Here is a 24,722-nt window from a genome sequence, read left to right as displayed (position 1 = left end):
GCCAGGGCAAAATGGCAAGAGCTTCCATTCGATGCAGACACTCATTTGATTAAACATTAAAATGAGTATGGATCCCCCAGGTACGACTATTTCAGTTAAGTTCATGCCACTACCCCAACAGAAAATAGAGTAAAAGGTACCATTAATTTTACATCCTCCTTCAGCTATTACAATTCATAAAGGAGCTCACTGATGCTATGCTGCTGCTGTTGCAGCTGTATCAAATTTGTCATACATGAGATTAAGCAGGTATCAAGTTAGACAAAAAGGCCCCCAAACTCCTTCTCTTATTGGCATCTCTATGACATTGACAGAGTATCTCGCACCCATTTCTGCCCATGATGTCCACATTAAAATTTATCATATCCCAACCACTCTGTACTCAGTTTGTTTCCAGACTTCCCAGCTTCCAGGTAAGAAAACCATCAATAATTCTAATTCAGCTACACAAAAACATACATATAGCAGACTCCACAGCTATATGAGACTAATACTCTTTCTGCAAAATGATAAGCCATAGAGGCACTGCAAAGCACTGTTATTATACGCCACCCTCTATCATCATTAGCAGCTGAGAGCCTGTGGAACATTTGCTTTTGGATACCACAAGCAAAAGAAATGTGCAGGAAGATTAGTACAGACAGGATGAAACTAATGTAGAGTAACAACCAGAGGCCAATAAAGTCTCCCAGCTAATTTCCAGAGGTAACACTCCAAGATGCCACCTTGCTTCATTAGCCTAACTAGTTCCTGGGCATTTACTAACATTCCATTAACCTGAGCACAAAATGCTGCAAAGGATTTCTCAACAAACATGAATATGCTGCACTTGTCAGCTAATGCCCTATACAAACTGCTATCATCCAATACAGTCACCTACCAAGATCATGACCCGAGATTTGTAAATAGCTTCAGGTCTTCCTGAAAGTTCTCCTTTACCACTGGCCTCTTCTACTTGCAGAATCCCACTAAAATGAATTCTTCCTAACATACATGGAGCCAGCCATGCATTACACTGTTCAACGGGCTTTAGAAAGGTGACCAGGTACTGCACTGGGGAGAATGATATAAAACTTACCCAGAATAAAATACATAGAATATAAACTCCATGTTACCCTATCATTACTTACAGAACCAGAAGGGTAAGTCCTGCAAGTGCATGCCCTCTTCTGAAACAGTACATACTACAAAGCCTGAGAGACAAGACAGACAAAACATTGATTTGAAGCTTGTTGTGTTGTACTCCTGCACATCAAACACAATCTTTGTTCCAGATTGCTCTGTTCTGCTGTTCTTCAACACCAAGATTAAGATGTTATTGTTATTGTCCTGTGTATTGTACTGTGATTACTTTAAAGTCATTTATATGTTACCTTGCACTGGAATAATACGGGTTTCCTTCCTCCTCAAACCTCCTAATGATTGGCTCCTTCAAAGCTGCTTCATCTGCCTCAGACAACTAAAAAACCAGGCAAATAAACAAACACAGATATTCTTCAATATTTTCTTTCACAATGACAGCAGAGCTTTATATGCAGCATCAAACTTGAAGAAACTGCCTAAATGATCTCCCCAAAGGTCTTCCCCTTTTTACCAACAATTATCAATTTAGCATATTTCACAACGAAATTAAAATACCACTTTTCAAAACGGGTGGGTGGGAAAAGGAGAGTAAAAATATACTTAACTGAGTATAAGAATAATTGGGGAATAGCATCTGAAAAATTACTGAAGCTGCTGTACTGAACAGACCCTGTTCCGAGTTGCCTTTGGCAAGATTTTTTAATAAAACAAGTCTGTGCTATTCTAGCACTGGACTTCTCTATGAGCCAGAGTGGTCACCACTGTAATTCAGAAAATTTTCAAGTTTCTAACACATTTTACTGACATTAACTACAATTATTAGTCTTCTCAAACCTCCTTCTGTGTATCATCGCGTCCAACTTAGACCTTTGGGAAATTAAGACAGAGAGAGTTGAGGGTGGATATATTCTATCCACAGAAAGCCCAAGTAAAGTGCAGAAGAAAGAACCACTGAGATAATATGTACATAGCGCTTCATTATTCTGAATAACTACATGATAAATACAAGCAATTTTAAGACATCACAATAAAATCACTTCTTATGGGACCAATGCACCAGTACAAACATAAACCATGTAATTTAAAAAACACATCAGAAAAAAAGTGTACAGAGAAACTAGAAAAGATTACTAAACAAAATACCACTATTTTTCAATTAAAATGTTGAAATGAGTCAAAACCTTTTCCAAACCTCTACAGACCTCTGCTGTAGTAAGTTTCATAATTCTCAATCACTGAATAATTTGAAGATCAGCTTTCTACAAAACTGCCTACTTCAAAAATAATTGGAAAGGTACTTTGTTCTCACATATTCCTCCTCATACTCCCAAACCAGGGAGGATCTCTGGCTGCTCATCCTGGGCAGAACTAATAATCTGGTGCACAACATACAAAAAGACTATGATATGAGAAATACTCCGCTTTTTAAGCAAAGACAAGAAATGTCATGAATGATCTTCACATTTACAAGGTGTCAAAAATAACATTTCCCAAATGCTTCATGTTCGTCAGCGCACTAGGTGGCACTGGGAGAACGATAGCTCATTGGTGTCTCACTCTGCAACATCCTTTCCTAGCTCATAAAGTGAGCAACTCCAGTGAAAGAATAAATTATAATAACATTATTGCAAATGAAAGAAGAAAGATGTACCTGCTTTCCCTCTCTTGCTTTTTGGTCCTTAGCTATTGTAGCTAGAACAGTTGCAGCTTGTTCCCCTCCCATCACCGATATGCGAGCATTTGGCCACACATAAAGAAATCTTGGACTGAAAAAATACATATTAAACATTAAAATAAGACATTGCCTTATTTCCTAGTGAAGAACTAATTCTCACTCAGTTAAGAATTCATTTTTATGCATGACAATCTTAGGGCGTCTTGGTTTTTAAAGAATGCAAATTAATGTACTTCAAGGCTTGCAGCATTATGTTTGAAAATGCGAAAATTCTGCTCATTTCCTATATTCAAGCACCTTAAAAATTTATTTCTCTCTTTCTTGAGTCTCCTCTTCTCACCCTGCCCATAGAATTTTTCTCTTTAAAAATATCACCAACAACTTCAATAGTATCAGGGACCTTGTAAAATGAAAAAAACCATTTATGTGAGTCATGTCCAAAGGGTCAAAAAAATAAATCCTTAGGGGTTCTGCAAACACTACTCATAGAAGCAGGCTCATTAAAGTGAACAAAGATTTTTTACACACGCTGGTACTCTTCATATGAACGCAGCCTAAAGGACTAGCTCATACTGCATAATGATTGTTTAGGACTGTACAATTTTTCCTCCAACAGCTAAAATGGGAGAAAAGCATGTTAGCACATTTACATGTTAGAAGATCTCCTCCATCACCTAATTCAAGGTTAATCACGAGCCTATCAATCTCTACAGGTTTGTTAGGTTGTTATTTACTTATGACCGTATTCACTCAGAACTGTTTTGTTTTCCAAATAGCACAACTTCTGCCAAGAGTTTAGACAGCTTTTTCAGAACAGTATTTCAAGGTTATGGTCTCTTAACTCAGTCTCATCTTCTGTCATAATTTGAAGTAACACTTACCTATATGCCCTTCCACACATCCCATAGTTTCCAGCTCCATAAGAACCACCGATAATCACTGTTATTTTAGGTACACTGGCACAAGCTACAGCAGTTACCATCTTGGCACCATCTTTTGCTATCCCTCCGGCTTCATATTCTCTACCAACCATGAAACCTAAAGAATTACAACATGAAAAAAAAGGCTCAGTAACTTTGTATTACTATACTGTGCTGTATGTCATACTATGTGCTTTATAGCACATCCAAAAAAAAACAAAGAACAAATCGTAAGGCAAGGCCTTCACCATCTGCTGACAGGCTGACTTCAGAACAGGCTGGAGATGTAGGTACAACAAAGCACACAAGATGCTGTCTAAAAGTCATAGCCTCAACAGTTAACAGCAAAGCCTACAACATAGTGAAACTTCAAAATATTGAGCTTATTCACCTGTAATATTCTGCAAAAACACAAGGGGAATATTTCTCTGGCAACACAACTGGATAAAATGTGTACCCTGTGGAGAGGAAAGAAAAAATAAAAAAAAGTAAGCCATTAAAAGTTGGATCAGTGAAGCTATCACTCCACCACTCTGAAGTCTGTGACAAGTCTCCTTCCACTGAAGTCCATGGGAGTATTTGCATCATGAAGTGCTGTACTACTTCTGTTTCATCCAAAGTCAACTGCAAAACACGCATTCACTCTAGCAGAAGCAAGAAAATGCCAAAAATGTGTGAGTCTAAGGGTAAAGCAGAAATAATATCCTTAAAAACCATTACTGCTGATACTGAAAAGCTCTACTGTTTTGACTCAGCCAATATGTAGCTAAACTACAGAGAGCTTCACTGTGTGGCATCTGACATTAAGTTTTGTAAGACTGTGTCAGGTAAATTAAGACAGCCACTCAGAAAAATGGACCTCCTCATTTCCTGTACAAAAGAAAATTATTTCTCTGAAATTGGGAAAGGCCCACATACACTATTTGCTCATGGCCCCGCCAACTGCTGTAACACTCTTTCCTTTTTCTCAAGGAAGATGCCCTTTCCCCATTTTTGAGGAAAAGACCATTTTCCTAGCAAAGATACAAACAGTAGATTCAAAGGTCCTGTTTCAACTAGAAATAATCTAAATCAATAAAGTTCCTCAGGTTATTTACACACTGCTGGTAAAAAAAAAAACAAAAAGGCACGTAGCACAGCAACTGAAAAAACCTCTAACCACTTCACAATACGAAACCAGCAAAATTTATGAAAAGAAAACAAAGAGAAAAAAAATCATAAAGCATAATCTTCAGCCAGCTTTTTCAGAGAAGCACTCGAAAAACATAGTGATGACGTGTCACAAATCATTAAAAAATGGAAAAGAAAAAAAAAGGAATACTGTAAGATTACGATGCTTACAGAAGCAACATCATTGACAAAGGTCTCTCTAGAAGTGAAACAAGTGAAACTCGACCATCTCCCTCTTACAGCATTGATATGCCAGCAGAGGAAGATTCCTTATAATATTTTATTGGTAGGAAAAAAGTTGCAGCACTAAATTATCAGAAAAAATACTGAAATTACTAGAAATACTGAAAGAGTTATTTTCAACTTGGAGATAACTATGTTAAAACAATGCTAGCCGAAAACAATGTCACTTACTGCAGTGCTCCAAATCAAATATATTCCTTCAGTATGTGAAACTTAATTTCGTGCATTATTTTATTACAGCAATAAATCAAGTAAAATTACTTCCTTTCTCCAAATCTCTCATCAAGGCTTCCTTTTTCCTATAGATTTTCAATACTGATTTCCTCACCATTAGTTTGAGAAGCCTGCTAGAACAAAACTATCATATATAATTGCTGTTACAAAAAAAATCAACTGACAGTAGTTTCTGGAAAAAAATAAAGAACTAAATCAAACAACACAGAACTAGTAAAGTAATCACTCTGCCATACCCAGAAACTCTTTATCATCACCAGTCCCCGAAGCCCAATCTGTAAAGCACTGTTAACTGTAATGCAATCACCATTTTCCATCAAAGATGCCCTTTAATTCACAAAACAGGTATTGTAGTTCACAGATTTATGAGACTGCACATGTTTTCACCCATTAGGCTAAGCCAGGAGCTGCTGCAGGAAAAGTATGATAATTAAATCTGGTAAACCAATGAACTGAGTACTGGAATCCAGGTTTGAAATTTTCCAGTTATTACAAAAATAATGGCATGATTTATTGTAGTACTTCACAGTTTAGAGGTTAGGAATTACAACTAATAGGGTATTTTATGCAATCAGCATGGACTTTTCCTGTAATAGCTGTAAGTTTCAGGACATACTACTTCAACTGTGTTGTAGTCACACAAATTCAAATGCTGTTTATCTAACTATGTTTTCTTATTGACCTATCAACTTCATATCAGAAAAATCTACAGAACACTGTTTCTAAAATATGGTCATTTATTTTTACAGCTTATTAAGCTAGTTCATGTTTACATGAAAAATGTGGAGCCAGTCCACTTTCATTATTAAAAAAAAGTTCCTCATTTCAAGAGCAAGTTGTCCACCAGAAGTTTTGTTTCTCAATGGCAAAGAAGCTAATAATCTATTTATTTACCTTTTTTGCTGACTCTGAGAAAAGAACTCCATTGTTTCCAATAATTCCTACTGGATAACCAAATATCCTTGCAAATCCTGAAGGAGAAAGGTAAATTTTTGCATATATTTATTTTAACATAGTATATAAAGGTAACACTTTCTCTTGGTAAAGGAAACTGCTATTCTTTTGAATAAAAACGTTATCAAAAAATCAATGGGTGAGCCAAACAGAATGAATTCAACTACAAAACCAGTGGGAACATATACAGAATAATTATATTTCTAAATACCTGTAATTAAAGTATCCCCATACAAGGCTTTGAATTCATCAAATTTACTTCCATCTACAATTCTAGCAATGACCTTAAGAAAAAAACAGAAAAATAAAATTAAATTCCTAATCCTTCATAGTTTTTAATTTGTTTAGAAAGAAAGACCATGCTATGCTAACACATAACTTAAAACAAATGCTTTCCATATAAAGAACATCAGGCAGCCCACCATATAAACAGTCTGGATGGCAGGCAAAGCCCATTTCCTTTTTACAGTGTGATTTATCTACATGTTTATAAAAAATGGAATTTCAAGATTACGAATATTCTAATCGAACAGTTTAAATTATATAGGAACAAAGTTTTCCTGACTACTTAAATTTCAAAAAAACCCTGCTACCTCTGGTTGTATTAATCAATAGGCTCAGATTTATAAAGAGAAAAACGTATACAGCCACGAGTCACTTTCTTAAGAGACAAGTTTATTTTCAGCTTTGCTTAAGTTTGTGACATACAAAAATAATGAAGATCTGTCTGAATTTTCTCCAAGATGCAAAGGAGCCATTTTATACAAATATAGATCTATTGCTAGCATGACATTTGCCAAAAGGTATTTATTTCAACTTTAAAAGAACATAAATCCCAGCTATTACAATTTTTGAGAGTGTAGTGTAAGTGAGACTCAATAAAAGCCTTCATCTTTTTTCCCTTAATGCAAAGCAAGTCCTAGTAATTTCTGTCAAAGTATTTTAAGAAAGGTACATCCTAAGACTCCTCCTAAAATAAATACTTGGTTGATAGTGAAAAAGGCTCTGAATATGGGATCTATGCAAAATATGAGAAAGGATGTGGTCTCTGATGAAGGTACTGAGGCAAATAATTACACTAGGCCTACAGCAGAGTACAACAGTCTCCATATGTGGTTGGAAAAGCACTGAATTGTTTGGGGTGCTTATACTCCATAAATTTTAAAATACTTGATCTTTACTTTCACAGGATTAACAGAAAAAGAAGGCTATCACCTCACTTGGCAAGTCTATAGAATGCTTTGCCAATGCAAAGTTCCCTATTTTGTCAGCTTCTTCAGAACGTTAGCAGTCTCGCATCCTTGCTCATCCTTCTTAAAAGTATAAACAAAAAGCACTACATTTTCAGTATGTCATTGCCATTGCAATAGATCCACTGGACAAAAATATAAAAAAAAGTTAAAAGATTTTATGACATTTAAATATTTGCTGTATACCCCAAAACAGACTTCTGTAGACAAACTATGATTATATAAAGAGTGATTTCCTGCAAGAAAAAGCAAGAAAACCGACTGCATGCATGTATGGGCATGTGGATCTTGCATTTATATTCCTACCTCTCTGACATCAAAGTTTCTTTTTAGCTGGTCGCCAACTATTCCATATATTTCATCAGCAGGAAATAAAGGCTCTTCTGATGGTTCTGTAGTCACCTGTAGAAATTTAACAAAACAATTTACACAACAAAGGAATTATTAGTCCACATCACGACTTAAAAAACCAAACAACAATTAATTTGCCAACTGCTTTAGCACAGTCTTCTCTTCACCAGCCACATCAAAATGCCTGTACTGGCTTGTCCTAATTTTGCATAAAGATCAAGTTTCTTAAAGTGAAGGTTGATAACACTTCCTCACTTACTGTTACCTACTCCTGCATATATCTCCATACGTGCTCCACTTCTTCCACGTTACCAAAAATAAAGCATGTCCTCCCATTTGCTTACTTTCGGCTTGTGCCCTATTAGGCAGGTTATATTCTGAAAAACTGATGAAGATTTTTGCCACGCAACTGAATACAACATCTTGCCTTCCTTCAGCTGCTGAGCTTTATTCTTCAATTCACTCTCTTGCACCTCCTGCCAAGTAAGTTAAGGCAATTCCTCCTCCATATGCTATCCATCCTGTTTTCCACAAGGAATTTTTAAATCAATACAATACAATGACATGATTTAGGTCTATCCCCTCAGTTTTATAACTTTCATTAATAATCACAGAAAATGTGTATTCAAAAAGATGCTTTAGTAGGTATCTAATTTTAAGTCCATGGGAATGATCATATGGGCTTAAAATTAAATTAAGCACCTCACAAGACTGGGTTAATCTTAAAGTGCAATTCTGTGATTCTGAAGCACCGTTCTAGTTGCTTCGTTCTTGTGTGTAAACCCAGTGATTTTATTTGGAATAATGCAGCAGGAATGTAATTGCAGAACTGAAACATCAGAGAAATCTTTAAGGACAAGAACCGTAACTTCCATTTTCAAAGTGTCTGAAGTCAGAGACAAAAAACGTGTTGTATAAATCAGGTGAAGAAAAGCATTCCTAATATAAACAATGCAGTGTTTCCAGATTCTATACACTTACGTCTACTTTCTTTTGGAGATTTAAACTTCTTACAGCTTTCCTTGCTAGATGAAGTGCATGACTGTCATCCAAAGCATAATGATCTGTCACACCAGATTTTCTGTATATAAACAATAGCAATATGAAGACTTAAAAAAAACCTGACAATGAAAATTTGAGGTTTTAAAAGCTTTTAAGACTTCAAAAGTTTTCTATTTATCTTTAAAATATAGATACTACAACACAGTTCTCCGTGTTTTGTTATGAAATTACTTTCAAAATAAAACCCATGCCTAAACTTTTATTTGAAACAGTACATTCAAGTCATCAGACATGACATAAAATAGCAACTCTAGGAAGTAAAAAATCTAAATGACAATATAAAAGATGACAAACATTGTTCAAATGGAAATTAAAATTCATTTGAAATTATAAAGAAAACATATGTTTACAGAAATGTTATGAACTGCCCTTAAAAATAACTCTATTCACTTCAGTAAATTGAAGTAAAAATGAAGCTTTTATTGTACAATAGTACCTAACTTTACTGTTTTCATTTTAGAACAAGAAAGTGTGTAGAGTTGTTTTGATAACAAGTATTATCTTACAAAAAACACAAGCCATGTGTAGTTTGTAGTAAGCTCTAAGTGACAGTAAGAAAGACACAATCTGCAAAATATATTACCTTTCTCCATGTGTATTATTCTATTAACACTCTGTATTAAATAGTATAGAAAAGTCCATATTATGCGTGATACTGCAGTACATTAGACACGTATTTTAAAGTAGTAAATGAAGGAAAGAAGATCATAACTAGAGTAACATAAGGTAATTATGCTACTCTAACAATAAAATGATTCATCAGCACCAGATAAGGATACAGAAAATCTTAATTTTCAAAATCTAAATACAGTTTTAAAAATATATAAATACAAATTAATAACATAAAATAAAATACACTCTACTAAAGTCTAAAGGATGGAAGAAGTTAAGTCTGGGAAAATATTTCTTTAAACCTGCAGTGAAGATCTGCCCCTCCAAGATCCTCTGCTGATACCTCTTCACCTGTTGCTGCTTTAACCTACCACAAGAAAAGGAAAACAAGCTTCAGAGTTAACACTTGTCTTGCATTCATGTTTATACTGGCTTAGTTTTAGCAATAAGAGATCTTTGCAAAATGCTTCTTAATTAATAATATTTCCTCAGTTACTCTCCCTCAGAGCATTTAAAAAGTGACAACACAGAATCTTGTCAAAATTACTCGATTTCTCTGATTTTGGATCCTTATTCTAACATTAATGTGTAGTTTTTATTGAGAAAGATTCTCCACTTATTGTTGTATTTATTGCTGTGTCCATTATTAGTGTGAGTATACTTACACACCCTTTATATTTATGAACATGCATTTTCACAAAAAATGGTTTAGCACTTAGCAAGCAATTTCAAACGTGATGCTTTCCTGCACTGTTTCAAACAAACGATACCTCAGTTGAAGCTTAGCATTCTTTGACTTTGCTTTTTTTCACAAACTCTTCTTCTGTCAAATTTAACTTTTTAAAATATTAAACATAAAACAATCATTTGCAGTTTTTATTTTCCATTAAACACACAACAATTTTTAAAAAAGCATATTAATGGCATAAAATTGTTTAGATCAAGTATGATGTCTCCATAAAAATACTGGGAATGTGCAAGCTAAATCCTAGATCTGTCAAATCTTAGAACTGACAGGATAATTCGAGAGTGAGTGAACTTCTTAGAAAAAAACAGTATCATTACTGCATGGTAAAAAAAACCTTCTTGATGCATTTCCACTCTACTGTAACTGCTTTGAAAAGGATTCCTTGCAAGCTGGTGAAACCATTATTCATCATGCATGGAGAGTAGAGAGGTAGCATAAGAGACATGGGAAGGGAAAACTATCACCACTTCCAGAACAGATTTCAGTCCAAGTTTCGTGCCTAAAACCAAAGCACACTAAATACATAAATATATACATACACACACACACACTCTTCCAAACTGTCAAGTTTGTAAAATTAAGTATATATTTCCTCACTAGTAGGATTTTTGCTCTTAAATTTGAATTGCTACCCATGTAATATGAAGGTGTGTCATTCTGACACTAACTTATGAAAAGTTTCTGTCAGAGACATAATTAACTCGAGTCTTCATTAAACAACAAATAGGAGAACATACTTTTAAGAGAAATTAGGAAAAAAGTCTTCACTGAAAGGGTTGTCAAGCATTGGAACAGGCTGCCCAGGGAAGGGCTTGAGTCACCATCCCTGGCGGTATTTAAAAGATGAGTAGATGTGGTGCTTAGGGACATGGTTTAGTGGTGGACTTGGCAGTGTTAGGTTAACGGTTGGGCTTGGTCTTAAGGGTCTTTTCCAACCTAAATGATTCTATGATTCTATTCTATGAGTCTATGAAATAATTCTACACATCTCTCTTCATGCATGTAACACAGTATGCAGTCAGAACATATTGTGATTCTGTGACTACTGCAGAACTTTGAACAAATCTGAACAGAGCACTGATTTCTATTAGCGCAGAAATCTAGACACTCAGTTGAATCACCTTTACAAAAATGTATTTTTTCCTCTTCCACAGAAGTGAAGTTTTCCTTCTCCAAATCACAGAACTGGAGTTGTGGAGTCTGTCAGTCACCCTGGGAGATTGTCTAGTTTAACTGCCCTGCTCAAAGCAGGGTCAACCAGACACGGTTGCTCATGACCGCGTACAGCTGAGTTTTGAATATGTCCAAGGACAGAGACTCCACAAGCGCTCTGGACAACTTGGTTAAGCAAGACCACTCTTGCGGTAAAAGTGTTTTCCTACATCTAAATAGAATTTCCTGTATTTCAGTTTGTGCCCTGTAGCCTCCTGATCTGTCACTGGGAACCAATGGTGAGTCTGGCTGTACTATCTCTACTCCCCCCTGCAACATATTCATACACATGGACAGACTTCCCCTGAGACATCTCATCAGCAGGCTGAGAAGTCTCATCTCTCTCAGCCTCTCCTCATATCACAGATGCTCCAGTCCCTTCATCATCTTCATGGACCTTCACTGACTCACTCGAGTACACCCATGTCTTTCTTGGTCTGTAAAGCCCAGAGCTGGACCTAGCAACCCAAATGAGTCTTAAGAGGGCTGAGTAGATGGGAAAGATCACCATCCTTGACTTGCTGGAAATGCACTCCCTAAAGCATGCCCATGATGTTGCTGACTGCCTTTGCTGCAAGGGCACATTGCTGGCTCATGTTCAACTTGGTGTCCACTGCAACCTACAGTGCCTTTTCTGCCAAGCATCTTCCCAACTCGTTGGTCCCCAGCCTGTTCTGGTGCCCAGGATTATTCCTTCCAAGCAGCATTTGCCTGCTGTGTTTAACTTCCAAAGTTCCATTCAGCCCCCTTCTCCAGCCTGTTGAGGTCCCTCTGAAAGGGAGCACGATCATCTGCTTTATTTACCACTCATCACAGGTTTTTATCATCTGCAAATTTGCTGATGGTGAACTTTGGACCATTGTCCAGGTCATCAATGAAGATGTTAAACATCTTATTGGTCCCAGTACTGACCTCCAGGGTACATCACTAGTCACTGACCTCCAGCTGAGCCCAGCAGTTCAGCCAGTTCTGAGACCACCTCACTGATCATTTACTCAGTCCATTCTTCATCAGTTTGTTGTCAGTGTTATGGAAGACAGTGTCAAAAGCCTTGTCAAAATCAACATAAACAATATCCGCCGCCCTCTCTGCTTCCACTGAGCCAGTCATCTCAGCATAGAGGGCTATGAGCTTGGTCAGGCCTGATTTCCCCATTGTAAATCCATGCTGACTACTTGCAGTTACCTTCTTGTCCATAGCGTTTTTGGAAAAAGCTTCCAGGATTATTTGCTCCATCACCTTCCTAGGTACTGCAGTGAAATAGAGCATTCTACAAACCATAGTTTAAATAGCACTAACTTTCTTAAAGTTCACTAAATTCTAAGAAACCCCAAATAGATCCTTGACAAGATTTGCGGGGATTTGCAAAGAAAACCCTGTTCGAGCTACTTCAGCTAACAATCATCAGGAGAAATGAACACAAACTTTAGATAAAATGTGCATTTCCCACAGTAGATCAGGCTGACGTGTGGAGTCCCCAGTGCATAAATACACACAAATCTGACAAACTTATCCCTTTTTACCTAACTTCACCACTGAGCACAGAAAGTAGCAGATTTTCCCTGGAGAAGTTTCTGGAATGGGACGGAGAAGCCAACAGGTCAACACGCCATCCTGATCTACTAAGCAGTATTGCCAAGGGTGGGGCTATAGATTCCTCAGCTTGGGGGAGTGCAGAAGACTGGCCCTAGATATTACTACGACTCTGACACTTCTCCTCTTACTATTGAGATCTATCTGTTCATGATGTCATTACTCCTCATCTTTCTCAAAAGAAGGCCGAGGAAACTTGCTCTTCATAGACTCTGGACTGTACCTGCAATTCACTTTTTTGTGCCGTACACATCCCAAGACTAATTATAACTAACATCAGGGATTTTCTTTTGCATCCTTAGGATGTTTTGTTTTAGACAGGTGAGCAATAAAATCCAATCCAATTTTCTTCATATAGGAAAGATTTTGGGGAACACAGCATACACAATAATGGCTACAATATCTGCTACAACATGGAATGGAAGTTTCTATGGGAGTCTGAAGTAATTTTGATGCTTAGAGAAAGGCAGGCAAAATATTTTCAGTGAGTATATGAAAAGCTCTACCAAACAGAAAAGCTGACAGGTAGTGATATTAAAGTTTGATCTATACGCACAAAGATAAGGATCATTACATCTGCAGGTTGCTAAGGAACAAATTAAATTGGAGGACAGTTGTGAAATCTTCCTCCGTAAGCGGTGAAAAGTTTTCATCCTTTCTAACTTCACAACATCCTGCAGTCACCGACTTGCCTAGCCAAGTCTTCCCTTAGAGACCTGACTCAGGCCACCCTTTTTCAGCTGCCTATGCTGGCAAAAGTCTCCTGCACTACATCTCAGTGATACACATGTATGATCTAAATTCCCCTGTGATGCTAAACTATTACCATCCTCTTAGAACAAGAGAGTCTGGTTCCCTTTTTTCCAGGTTCCTAGGCAGCTTCCTGGGTAGTACTGGGTATTGGCTGTCTTATTTTGTACCTGCTTAATGCTGGAACTTGAAAGAAACTGGCTTTGAGTAAGCTCTCCAGGACACATTAGTGCACCTAAGGGGTCTCCCAGGGTCTGATGAACCTGTCCAGCTCTAGCATAGCTCCAGTCAGAATCACTCAAGGTACACAGCACTCCCCAGCACTTTTACCAATGGAAATACCATGTCAGAAGAGCTGAGTTTGCTCTGGTCTTTTCAGATTCGCTAGGCAAGCTTCTGCAACAAATTACTCTGAATATAAGCAAGCCCCAGAGGCAGTACTGCCACTTTATATGCCACTGTCTCCACGCTAATGAACTGTGCTGGACCTAGAAAGGGTTTGTACTTAGACAGCTCAGGTGTTCCTGCAGCCAGGGTAGTTATTTGTAATGCACTAACCAAGCTAATAACAGTCGGATGTAAAAGTTCATTTCCCTCATCATACTAATTTCCTTAACTCAAGAGAAAAATGCATGAATCACCCAATGTTACTCACTCAACTAATATTATTCTCAACTAATATCTTCATTCACATTTATGCCACTTTTCACCAAGAAACTCCTAATATCAAAATCACAGTGATAAATTTACAGAAAATTGCTTAATTTTGAGGGAGGATTTGTCTTTGTTCACCTATAAACAACAAGCTGAAAGAGACATACAAGATAAAAAGAAACACAGACCTAGGCAAGACATTTGAAATAACTACTGCCTAAAAAATTCCAACAGACAAAGAAATTCTAGAATTCTAAATTCAAATAAGCAGTAAATGAATTAGCATTAAATGACATAGTTGCTATTAATGTATTTCACCTGCTTTTGCTGATTACTTTGTTCTTCTTGTCAACTTGGAAAGCCTCCACTGAAATAATACAATACTTCAAGCTAAATACGTTGTTTTATTCTGGTAGACAACACAGTATCCTTCTACTTACAGATGTGTATGTGACCCCACTGCTTTTGATATGCCAGTTACATTTGAATTTATTTAAGAAGTTCTGGAACAGTAATTAGCATTTACCAGCATAAATGATAAGACTTTTTTTCTTTCCAAGCTGCACAAGCAGTTAAAATCCATCTATATGTTGAACTTTGGAAGAAAAAAAAGGGTACAAAATGCTAAATCCACTTTCAGCATCAAGATGACACAGTGGGCAAAAAAACACCCTAAAGTAAACCAAAGAATGAAATGCAAAAGCATACTGTGGAAATGACAGCAGTGCTATACAAGTAAACACTAAATGACATCACAGGTAAGTTCTTCATGCTTTTAAGGAAATTAACACAATCATGTCTTAGGAACTGGTCAACAAAAACTCTGTCAGTGGTTGTCTTCCCATAGTTTATGGGACCTGCTACATTTTCCCAGTATCTTAAGCGGTGGAAAGAAGTGACTTCCAGCAGACTCCCCCTCCTCCGTTACTACCGGAATTGAGTGGAGCAGTATCTTCATTAACAATGCTGTTACAAAGTGGTTTCTCCATTTAGGCCTGCTCACGTTGGAAGGACTCTGAGAGACATTTGACTTGCACTTGGCTTTGTCACAGGACGCATGCCTAAAAGTTCCCAAAAGACTATAACCAAAACAGAGCCAATGTGCTGCCTCAGACCAGTTTGTTCAAGGAGACAAGTATTTTGACTATTTCAAAAAAGCAAGTTTATCCAGTGTCTCCATTTCGCCCACACCCAGGGCTAAACAATAACCAGTTGTTCTATCACCCAAGACCCCTTCCCAGCTGAGAAAGGGAATTGGGAAAAGGAGGGAGACTCATGGGCTGAAATTTAAACAGATTTAATAAAACAAACCCAATATCAATACTAATACAAAAGACACAAAGTCCAGAGAGTGGTGGCAAGTCCCTCCAAGGATCACAAATGTTGAGAAGAGAGGAGAAATAGAAAGAGGGAAAAGAGAGCAGAGCAAAAGAGCCCCCCTCCCCAGCAAGCTTCCCCATTTATAGTGAACCTAACATTAATGTTACAGCATACACCTGTGGGCCAGACGGGGTCAGCTGCCCTGGCTTTCCCTGCTAATGGCCTTGATCACCATACCACAGCTGGCCACAAACTGAAACAAAGTGTAACAGAAAACTGATTCTATAAATTCTATCCCTGCAAAACCAGGACATCCAGTCAGACTTCACTGAGATTAGAATAGTTGTGCTGGGTGCTGCCTTACCTGTTAGCTCTAGTACTAACATAACATTTAGTACTAGAAATTCCTTTCTTCTCATAGAGACTATGTTGAGTAAAATAATCTTTGTTAGCAAAGGTTATTATTTGTATCGGTATAAAACTGAGCTTACACTAGAACATACAGCTGTTTTTAAAAAAATAAACTCCACTCAAGCACTCCCTTTCCTGCTGGAGCCAAGCTACAGTAATTTTAAAGCTGTCTTATGCTGCAATATTTTGCACAGTCACAAATTCCACCATGAGTTCCACAATAAAGCAATTTTTAATTCACCTGAGTTCTTCTGGTCAGTTTCCTTAGAAATAATTTCCTTACTAAGAAAGTAAGGGAACAATGACAAATTCTGTCATAAGTGCATCTCCTTTGTCTGTAAACTGACATAAAATATACCAGATCAGTCCTGCTTCTGAAGTTCTCTGATCTTGACTCTGAGATATAATATACATGCTTGTAATTTTTTTTTTTTTATTTCAAGTCAAACCTAGAGACTACGTAATTGAATACAGAAAGCATTTTTATCATTTAAAACGTGTACGGCAATCTAAAAGCAGTACTATAAAAACACCTTAAAGTCTGATTTACATATACACCTCTAACAGATAGAAAAAAATTCATTTAGGATATAAACATCCAGATATACTTAAAAATGCAAACTAATCTACAGAATATCTGGAAATACCTCACCAAGAAAGGTCTCAATAGTTTAAGCTGTACAATTGTCATTAGCACAAGTTTTTTGGGGGTTATGTTACTAGAAACTTCTGTGCCCTTACCAGTGGTGGCCCTCCCAAGAATATTGTTCCCTGTTTGCCAACAATAATACTTTCATCAGCCATCGCAGGTACATATGCTCCTCCCGCTGTACAGGATCCCATTACTACTGCTATCTATTGGGAAAAAAAAAAACAAACACAAGTTAATAAATTGCCCAACCCTTAAAAATAGCATATGCTACTATTATATATTGTACCAATTTTAATACACATTCTGGGACAGCACCGCAAGATTATTTTTGCGTGACAGAGCAAACTCTTTATTTATGTTTTAGCTTTTCTCGCTAAGTGAAGTTTCTCAGTTCACTTCTTCAGAGAGGCTCCTCCAAGGACCCTTTCAAAACAGTTTGTAAAGCAGTAGAAATGGAATACTTATATGGAAAAGGCAGACAATAAGAAAGTCACTGTCTAATCTAACACTTCACAGCCACAAAAAAAATTAAAACATAATGTTATTTTGTGTTAACTTTGTTTGGAAATACTACTAAAGCGACATCAAGTAGTGTTCCTGTTAAATGATACTTTAATGTTTCCTCTTAAAAGAAAATAGCACACAGAAATAAAAGTTTCAAATCACATTACCTAATCTAAAGCAGGAGTAGATGAACTATGCCAACCTGCTATCATCAAATCAAACAGCTCTTTCAACAAATGGTTTTCAGTATCTTAAACTATATTCAGAGTCACATGATTAATCTGCAGTACTTCTGTTGTGCATTTAAGGAAATACCTCCAGGTAAATACAAAGATAACATAAGCCCCTAGAAATGGGAGAAACCTGGGAAAAAGTTAATTTAATTTTTTCCCCAGGATCTGTGTTTTTTTCCTACGCTTAGTTTTACCATGCTCATGACAAAAAATGTGCCTGCATTTAATTTTTATCTCAGGTGTTACTTTTTCCAATCATAAACTGGAATAGGTATATATCAGAAAAAATAAAATTTACTTGTCAAATAGCACAAGCTCAAATTCCTAACTAATGGGCTACTTCCTGACTTCATTCTTTGAATTACTGCATAGGAAATTACTTAAGAGCGCAATAAAAATCAACAGTTCTGAAATCACATACAGTATTTCATACCCACTGATGAGCTCCCCATTGTGTCCGTGCAGCATGTGAGTGTGAGAGAGCTTAGCAAGTGGCTAATGAGAAGCTAATTACAGCTTTCTGACTCACAGTCATATAGACATCAATGCAACTGAAAGCTGCAGTAGGAGTATAATAAATTAGTCACAGGTAAAAATGGAGAGGGAAATTAAAAGCATCATAGGCAACTGGAGGGGAAAAAAAAAAAGCAAGCACTTTAAGGGCAAAACTGAAAAGGGCTGACGAACTGATGAAACAGGCCTTCAGGCAGGCCACAACGAAGAACAGCAGGTAGGAAACTTAACAACATCCAGACTCTCATGTCAGAAGGATTAACCAGAATGGAAAACAGAGGGAACACAGTTTCCTAACACCATTTCCTAATGAAACATCCTCTCAGACAGGGAAGATGATTCTAGCTACCATAGTCTGTTAGCACAGAATCAATAGCAGAAAGCACTTCAGTAAATCATTTTCCCCAGTCTTCTATAAATATTTTAAGGAAGTTAAACTTTCATCAGTGTCATATCAATAAAATTAAACTTTCATCAGTGTCATACGAAACTGAAATGTGTTTTATTAAAAGGCAAATCTTTCCTGCGCTGGGTTTTTATTGTACAGGGATACAATGCTACTCTTAATGCAACTCTATACGGTAATGGAAATAAAAACAAATTCAACTTTATATGGAACTTTACAAACAGGTTAAAGTTGTTTCAAGATATCCAGGAAAACACCACCATGACTTTAGAGCCAGGCATTTCTAGAAAGGTCCTGCCTAACGTCAGTAATTTCAGCCTTGCAAACTGGGTTTACATATTTATTTTCGACATAACGTATAAAAATCACTCCTCCTGTATCAATGATTGGAATCTCTAGGAAAAACAAGGTTTATCAAAACTTCTCCTAAAAAGATAATTCAGCAAAACAGCCCTGTGACTGTTTCCTTTGACACCTGCTGTTCCACAAAAATGCTGGGACCAATTTTATTCACATGTATAAATCTGAAGTACAACCTAGACCTATCAGTGACTCCGCAGGATGGCCAGCCTGTAAACTGTTTTTTTTCCTAAATATTTTTCTTCTAACTAAACAGTGCTTTTCTGTGGAGACCTAGCTAATCACTGCAATTGCTCCACTTTTATTGTTGCAAGGAAAAGAACTGCAGAAGTTATATTATGAAAGAGATTTAGTGTATCATTGAAATCTTAAGCCTTGGACTTCTCTGGAGGCAATGGATTTCAGGATTCTTTGGTAGAGGAAAGCATGGTTGAAGATTGGAAGTCTGACTTGCTTTCAAAATGTGCCAAAAAGGTACCAAGGTAACAAATGTAGTTTCCTCAGAAATCAAGCAAAGCCAGTGTCTGCCATGGAAGGAGGAGTCAGACGGAAACTGTATCCTTGACCAGTGCATCTGCTTCACACTGAAAGGAAGTATTAGCTTCTACCTCCTCCTTTTGGACTAGGAGATTCAAACAAGCACAGCTTCTCACAGAGAATAAATGAAAATGGCTCCAGTCCAACCATGCCTCTCAATGACAGATGTTGGTAAGAATGAAGAAAATAAAAGTCCTGTTTCCACTTTACATTAATGATGAGTTCAACAGTTAAGTATGTCAAAACAATACGGTGGTGAAACACTTCCATGACAGTACTCAGATGAAACAGCAAGTTAGATAATCATTTACTCTGTTTGACATTCCAACACCTATTTCGAAGCCTAATGTTCTAAAACAATTTTTCTTCTACGGTGGAATATCCTGAAAAATTTCCTTCATCTTCTTTCATCCAGCCAATATAAAGTGATAGGTATTGAACTAACAAGTACACCTAGGAGAAGGCTCTTGAAATTAAGATAATTCAGTGAAAACACCAGCTCACTGCTTAGCAGTTGAAAAAAATGAAAGCTGTTAGGAAGTGCTGGCAAAGGAATAGAAAAAAAGAACAGTATATATTATTATGCTATTTTATAGTCATCATTAGTTGACACATTGAGTAGTGCAGTCCGGCTCCTTCATCTCAAAAAAAGATATAATGGGACCTGGGAAAAGGTTTAGAGCAGATAAACTTGGACCATCAAAGGTATGGAACACTTTCCACAGGAAGAACAGCTAAGTAAGCTTGAATTCTTTGGCCTGCAAAGGGGAGTAAGAGGCAGGCGTATGAGAGGGCTATATAACCATATGAAGAGGCTGGGAGTTGACTGACTAGACAGCAACTCTGTAGGAATAACCTGGTCGTATGCTTTCCTGGAGCATTCCTTTATTTGGATGAGGTTATCTTCAAAGACCACGGACGACTCCACTCCCCCTTGCAGCCTGTCACAGGTTCCTGCTGACACTTCCCTTAACAAGCCCAAGACTACCCTCCTGAAGTCCAGGGTCTTTATCCTGCTGCCTGCCTTCCTCACCTCCATTGGGACCTTATACTCTGCCCTCCGCTTTCACTGCAGCCAAGGCTGCCATCAGCAATCACATCCTCAAACAGTTCTACATTCTTCACAAGTAATAGATCCAGAAGTGCACCTCCCCTAGCACTCCACCTGCATCAAAAAGCTGACCCAAATGCACTCCTGAAATACCCATGACACAAAAACACTTCTAAATCCAGGAACTGTGACTAGCAGTAATTCTACGCATCATTAATACATTAGAAAATAACCTCATTGTTAGGGCAGTTTTATCAAACAGCCCATCAGTGTATAAAATGGACATATAAATATATGCATACCTCTGTTCGTAGAAAGTATGTCTCATTTACTAGCCATCATCAAAGGGATCCTCACCTTTACAGTGTGAATGCAGAATAATCAACTGTTCCAAGAGATTTCCTAGTGCTTCCTCACATGGCCCTACATACCTTGTTGCCAAGCCCTTTCTTCTCCCACTCCAAGATAGAAGCAGACAGGTCATGTCATTAACACTAAGGCCAAAAAAGCAGACAGCTTCTTTAAAACTATAATGACTTTTTGTGGACAGTTACTGTGTTTACAGTGCCTCCAATCCCCAGACCAGGCCATGAGGTCAGCACAACACAGTGCTGTCAAAAACAAAGCATGGGTGCAAGCCTTGCAACCACATAAAAGCAGCAAGCATAAAAACTAATTAGTACATTTCATTCTTAAGTAAAAGCAAATTACCTGTGGAATTCCTTGTGAGGACATGACTGCTTGATTATAGAAAATACGGCCAAAATGATCTCGATCTGGAAATACTTCTGCTTGCCGAGGTAAATTTGCTCCTCCTGAATCAACTAGAGTGAATAAAAATACATTAATATGTCTTTGAACAGTGTCACATACTTAAGTCATTGGTAAAGTATCTGCACTTTACTTAAAATATACAGCAATTACTATCACTAACATTATATGTATTTCCATGAATATAGGTATATTAGGATATTCTTCTTGGAAAAAAGAAAAATAGTAACAGCACCCCCCTCCCCAAAATAACATCCATCCCAATCGTTCTAATGGAAAATAAACTCTGATGTGCTTAAGAGATGCAATCGTACCTCCCTATACAAACTCCTAAACTCATCTTACTGCAAAACATTTAAACTAAGAACACTTTCAATGTACAATTTTAACTCAATTATTCTATTGCAATTCTGTCACAAGTTCCAGAAAAGGGCGAGATTAACCACCACTGAGTTCAAGAGGTATAGCATGTGTACTTTCCTACCCTGACTATACAGACACAACGAAGACCTTACACTATCTTTAGGAACCTTCATTTATTATGTGTCCTTGCCTCATGATATGCCCTCCAGCTTACACGTCTCCAACTGTAGCTACCTCTCCACTCCCAAATACCGAAAACACATCGTGTCATAAGACTCCAAAGGAGGACAGAAGACTAGAAGGAAATGCATAGGGAAGCCAAGCACCTCTGAGAACCGTGGCTCCTGGTAATTAATCTTTACCTATGAGCAACAGTCCTTATGCACATTCTCATGTTGCATGACTGCAGCCAGTAATGCCCTACATGCAGCTTTACCATGAAGCAGGGTTTTGATTCTTTCTGCCGCCCTTGCAGAACTGCTCTCCCAAATCAGCATCAACTCTGGCAGCTAGACAAACTCCAAACTGGTCAACATACCAGTGTTGTGAAATGGGCCATCCCTGAACACAAAAGAAAACGCCCACACCAGTGACTGACTCAGTGACAAATGGCACCAGCTGATCACATCACAGAATTAACACCTAGGTGGCTACCACTGACGGAAAAGGTGGTTGAAATGGCTTAAAAATGACACGGTCAGCAAAGTGCTGACTGCCTACAAAGCACTCCCACAACTGAAATGAACTGAAACAAGCTCAGGTACACAAATTGCAAAGGTAAAATAATTGACCAGGTTTGAGTGATGAGCAGTATATATACAGGGACTATACACCTCAAAGGCAGAATAAAAAAATTAAACTTTTGTTTCAAAGGCATATCTATGTCCCACAGTTCCTCATTCCGTAAGATCTTAAAACAGTAGAATCACACACAAGTGCTGATAACTCACTAAAAAAATAAGAGTTGTCCGAACAGATAGACTCTGCTGGTAATTCAGACAAAAAAATCATATAGTTGTTTTGCAAACAGCAAAATTAAATTTCTACTGTTTTCTTATGACTAAGATAAAATTTAGCCCTCCCCTTGCCTCCAAGACTCTTTCCACTGCAGTATGACAATCCCACAAAGTCCCCACTCACACTGTCCCTGTACCCACCCCACCAATACTTTCAAGTTCATATTTCTCTTAATCCTTCTTCAGTATTCTTTGCACGTTTGGTCTACCATCGAGGTAAGAAATTACAGAGACTTCTGCCAGCCAGGACCTACATTTATGTTGACTATTTAACTAGCACAAGCATCCCAACTGGCAAGCCAATCAATGCCTCTCAGCTGCTATGTAAGCTGCTAAGCCAAGCAGAACAGACAAGGACTAACCCACCCTATTTTTTAAATGGAGACAGTAGAAGGGTCTTTCTCCTTTGATGCTGACTTACCCAAAATCCACATGAATACACAGTCTCTTAAATCTATCTGTCACATTTGTCTGAAATTGGCTAATGGGCTCTGAATAAATTAAATTAGGAAGGGTTCTGAATAAATCAAATTAGGAATTAAGACTGAAAGACACACATTGGCAGAAGCTCTTGTATTTGTACAAAACCAGGCTAAGAAAATACTACCTGTAATATACTAAAGACATTTGGTACTCTGATCTTAATCTTTAATAAAAGTACACATAAGTAAAACTTACGTGAAGGTTTGGCTAAATACTGATTTCATAGACTAAACTCAAAATGTAAAATAATATACAACGAAATTTCTGCTTCCATAAAAGTCATCCCAAATTGTAAAAATATGTTGATCGAAACTATTATTGACACTTTTGGCACTGAGACTTTTTTTCTTTGGTATGTTCTCTCACACAGCTACACACTCCAAGAAAAGGCAAAGTAATTTTTTTTTTTAAACTATAATTTGAATTAAGACTGGATGAGACTATAGGATGGATTGCTCAAGCATGACAGAAGGGAAAGGAATAAGAAAGAAGTGATACAGTGGCACAGTTATATCTGTATCTTATGAACCCAGCCCTACAGCAGTGCAGAAGATAGTGCGGAGAAGCTATGGGTACCCTCCGGTTAAGATCTGACACCAATCTGTAGAGGTAACAGTACTGATGAAAATACATTTCAATATGTGTGTCTAAAATACATACCTGGTTAGTCAAACCTGGGGACACATCAGTCTCACCAACATTTATTTAAAGAAGTAGTGTCTTATCTAGAGATCCTGAGCTGTCCTTAACAAAGGGCATTTGTTATTTCCGCCATGGGACTTACCCAAATACAGGCAAGGGAGATGATTTTGCATTGCAATTTCTTGAGCACGTAGATGTTTCTTAACAGTGATGGGATAGTAGGTTCCACCTTTGACAGTTGCATCATTAGCAACAATCAGGCATTCCACCCTAAAAATAAAACAAGTTTATGAGAGAGAAACATATCTCTACTGAATAAGTACGTTTGTTGGTTAAGAACTGCAATATGTCAAGGATCCTCAAAGCCTTGATGCTCAAAAAGAGCCCTCCTCATCTGCATTCCCTCAAACACACATTGTAAAAGCAGTCTCTGAGCTATGATGTCCTGTTTCACAATCCCTTAACTCCCTAAAATAATGCCGTATAACATCATATTCAACTTCAACAATAGTCTTGGAGGTACTTCTAGTGAGCAAAACTAATTCTTAGCCTAGAACACCGCCCTATTTTTTGAAAATTGCCTTACTGATGCACTAATCTCTCTCTTTCACCGGACATGAGAAACTCTATGTGTGTTCTGCTTTAACAGGGGACACACGAACTAAAAAAAAATATAAAATCACTCCCTTTTAGCTAAGACTGAACAAACTAAGATACCAACTTTGTTGATGTTTTGGGTGTCAGAAACAAAATGCTAAAAATGCTAATAGCTTAATACTGGAAACTAAACAAAATTATACCCTTCCTTTTCATATCATCAATAATGCAGATCACTGGTATCTCTCACCCAGATACTCGTCCAATGCCTGTGATAATACCTCCTGCTGGTACATCTTCATTACCATACAACTGGTAACCTGCAAACTGGGAGAACTCCAAGAACGGAGAC

At 37.4% G+C, this 24,722-nt stretch overlaps 1 protein-coding gene across 3 annotated transcripts in view; it reads right to left on the bottom strand.

Annotated features, from left to right (window-relative positions):
* The window catches only part of MCCC2 (methylcrotonyl-CoA carboxylase subunit 2), a 40,567-nt gene that overhangs the window by 5,948 nt on the left and 9,897 nt on the right, over window positions 1-24,722 (bottom strand). For 2 of the 3 annotated variants that reach the window (XM_068422524.1, XM_068422525.1), the window contains exons 4-16: window positions 24,621-24,722; window positions 23,916-24,043; window positions 21,210-21,322; window positions 16,984-17,097; window positions 9,857-9,921; window positions 8,862-8,961; window positions 7,836-7,931; window positions 6,491-6,563; window positions 6,220-6,296; window positions 4,070-4,136; window positions 3,640-3,796; window positions 2,735-2,849; window positions 1,374-1,459 (exon numbers count right to left, since the gene is read on the bottom strand). In XM_068422524.1, the coding sequence (XP_068278625.1) occupies window positions 1,374-1,459; window positions 2,735-2,849; window positions 3,640-3,796; window positions 4,070-4,136; window positions 6,220-6,296; window positions 6,491-6,563; window positions 7,836-7,931; window positions 8,862-8,961; window positions 9,857-9,921; window positions 16,984-17,097; window positions 21,210-21,322; window positions 23,916-24,043; window positions 24,621-24,722 (1,293 nt within the window). The remainder of the gene's footprint in view (window positions 1-1,373; window positions 1,460-2,734; window positions 2,850-3,639; window positions 3,797-4,069; window positions 4,137-6,219; window positions 6,297-6,490; window positions 6,564-7,835; window positions 7,932-8,861; window positions 8,962-9,856; window positions 9,922-16,983; window positions 17,098-21,209; window positions 21,323-23,915; window positions 24,044-24,620) is intronic. The other variant, XM_068422526.1, reaches the window with a different exon arrangement.

This window comes from Nyctibius grandis, chromosome Z, assembly GCF_013368605.1.
Source record: "Nyctibius grandis isolate bNycGra1 chromosome Z, bNycGra1.pri, whole genome shotgun sequence".
Classification (NCBI taxonomy): Eukaryota; Metazoa; Chordata; class Aves; order Nyctibiiformes; family Nyctibiidae; genus Nyctibius; species Nyctibius grandis.
This window is presented reverse-complemented; position numbering and strand designations above follow the sequence as displayed.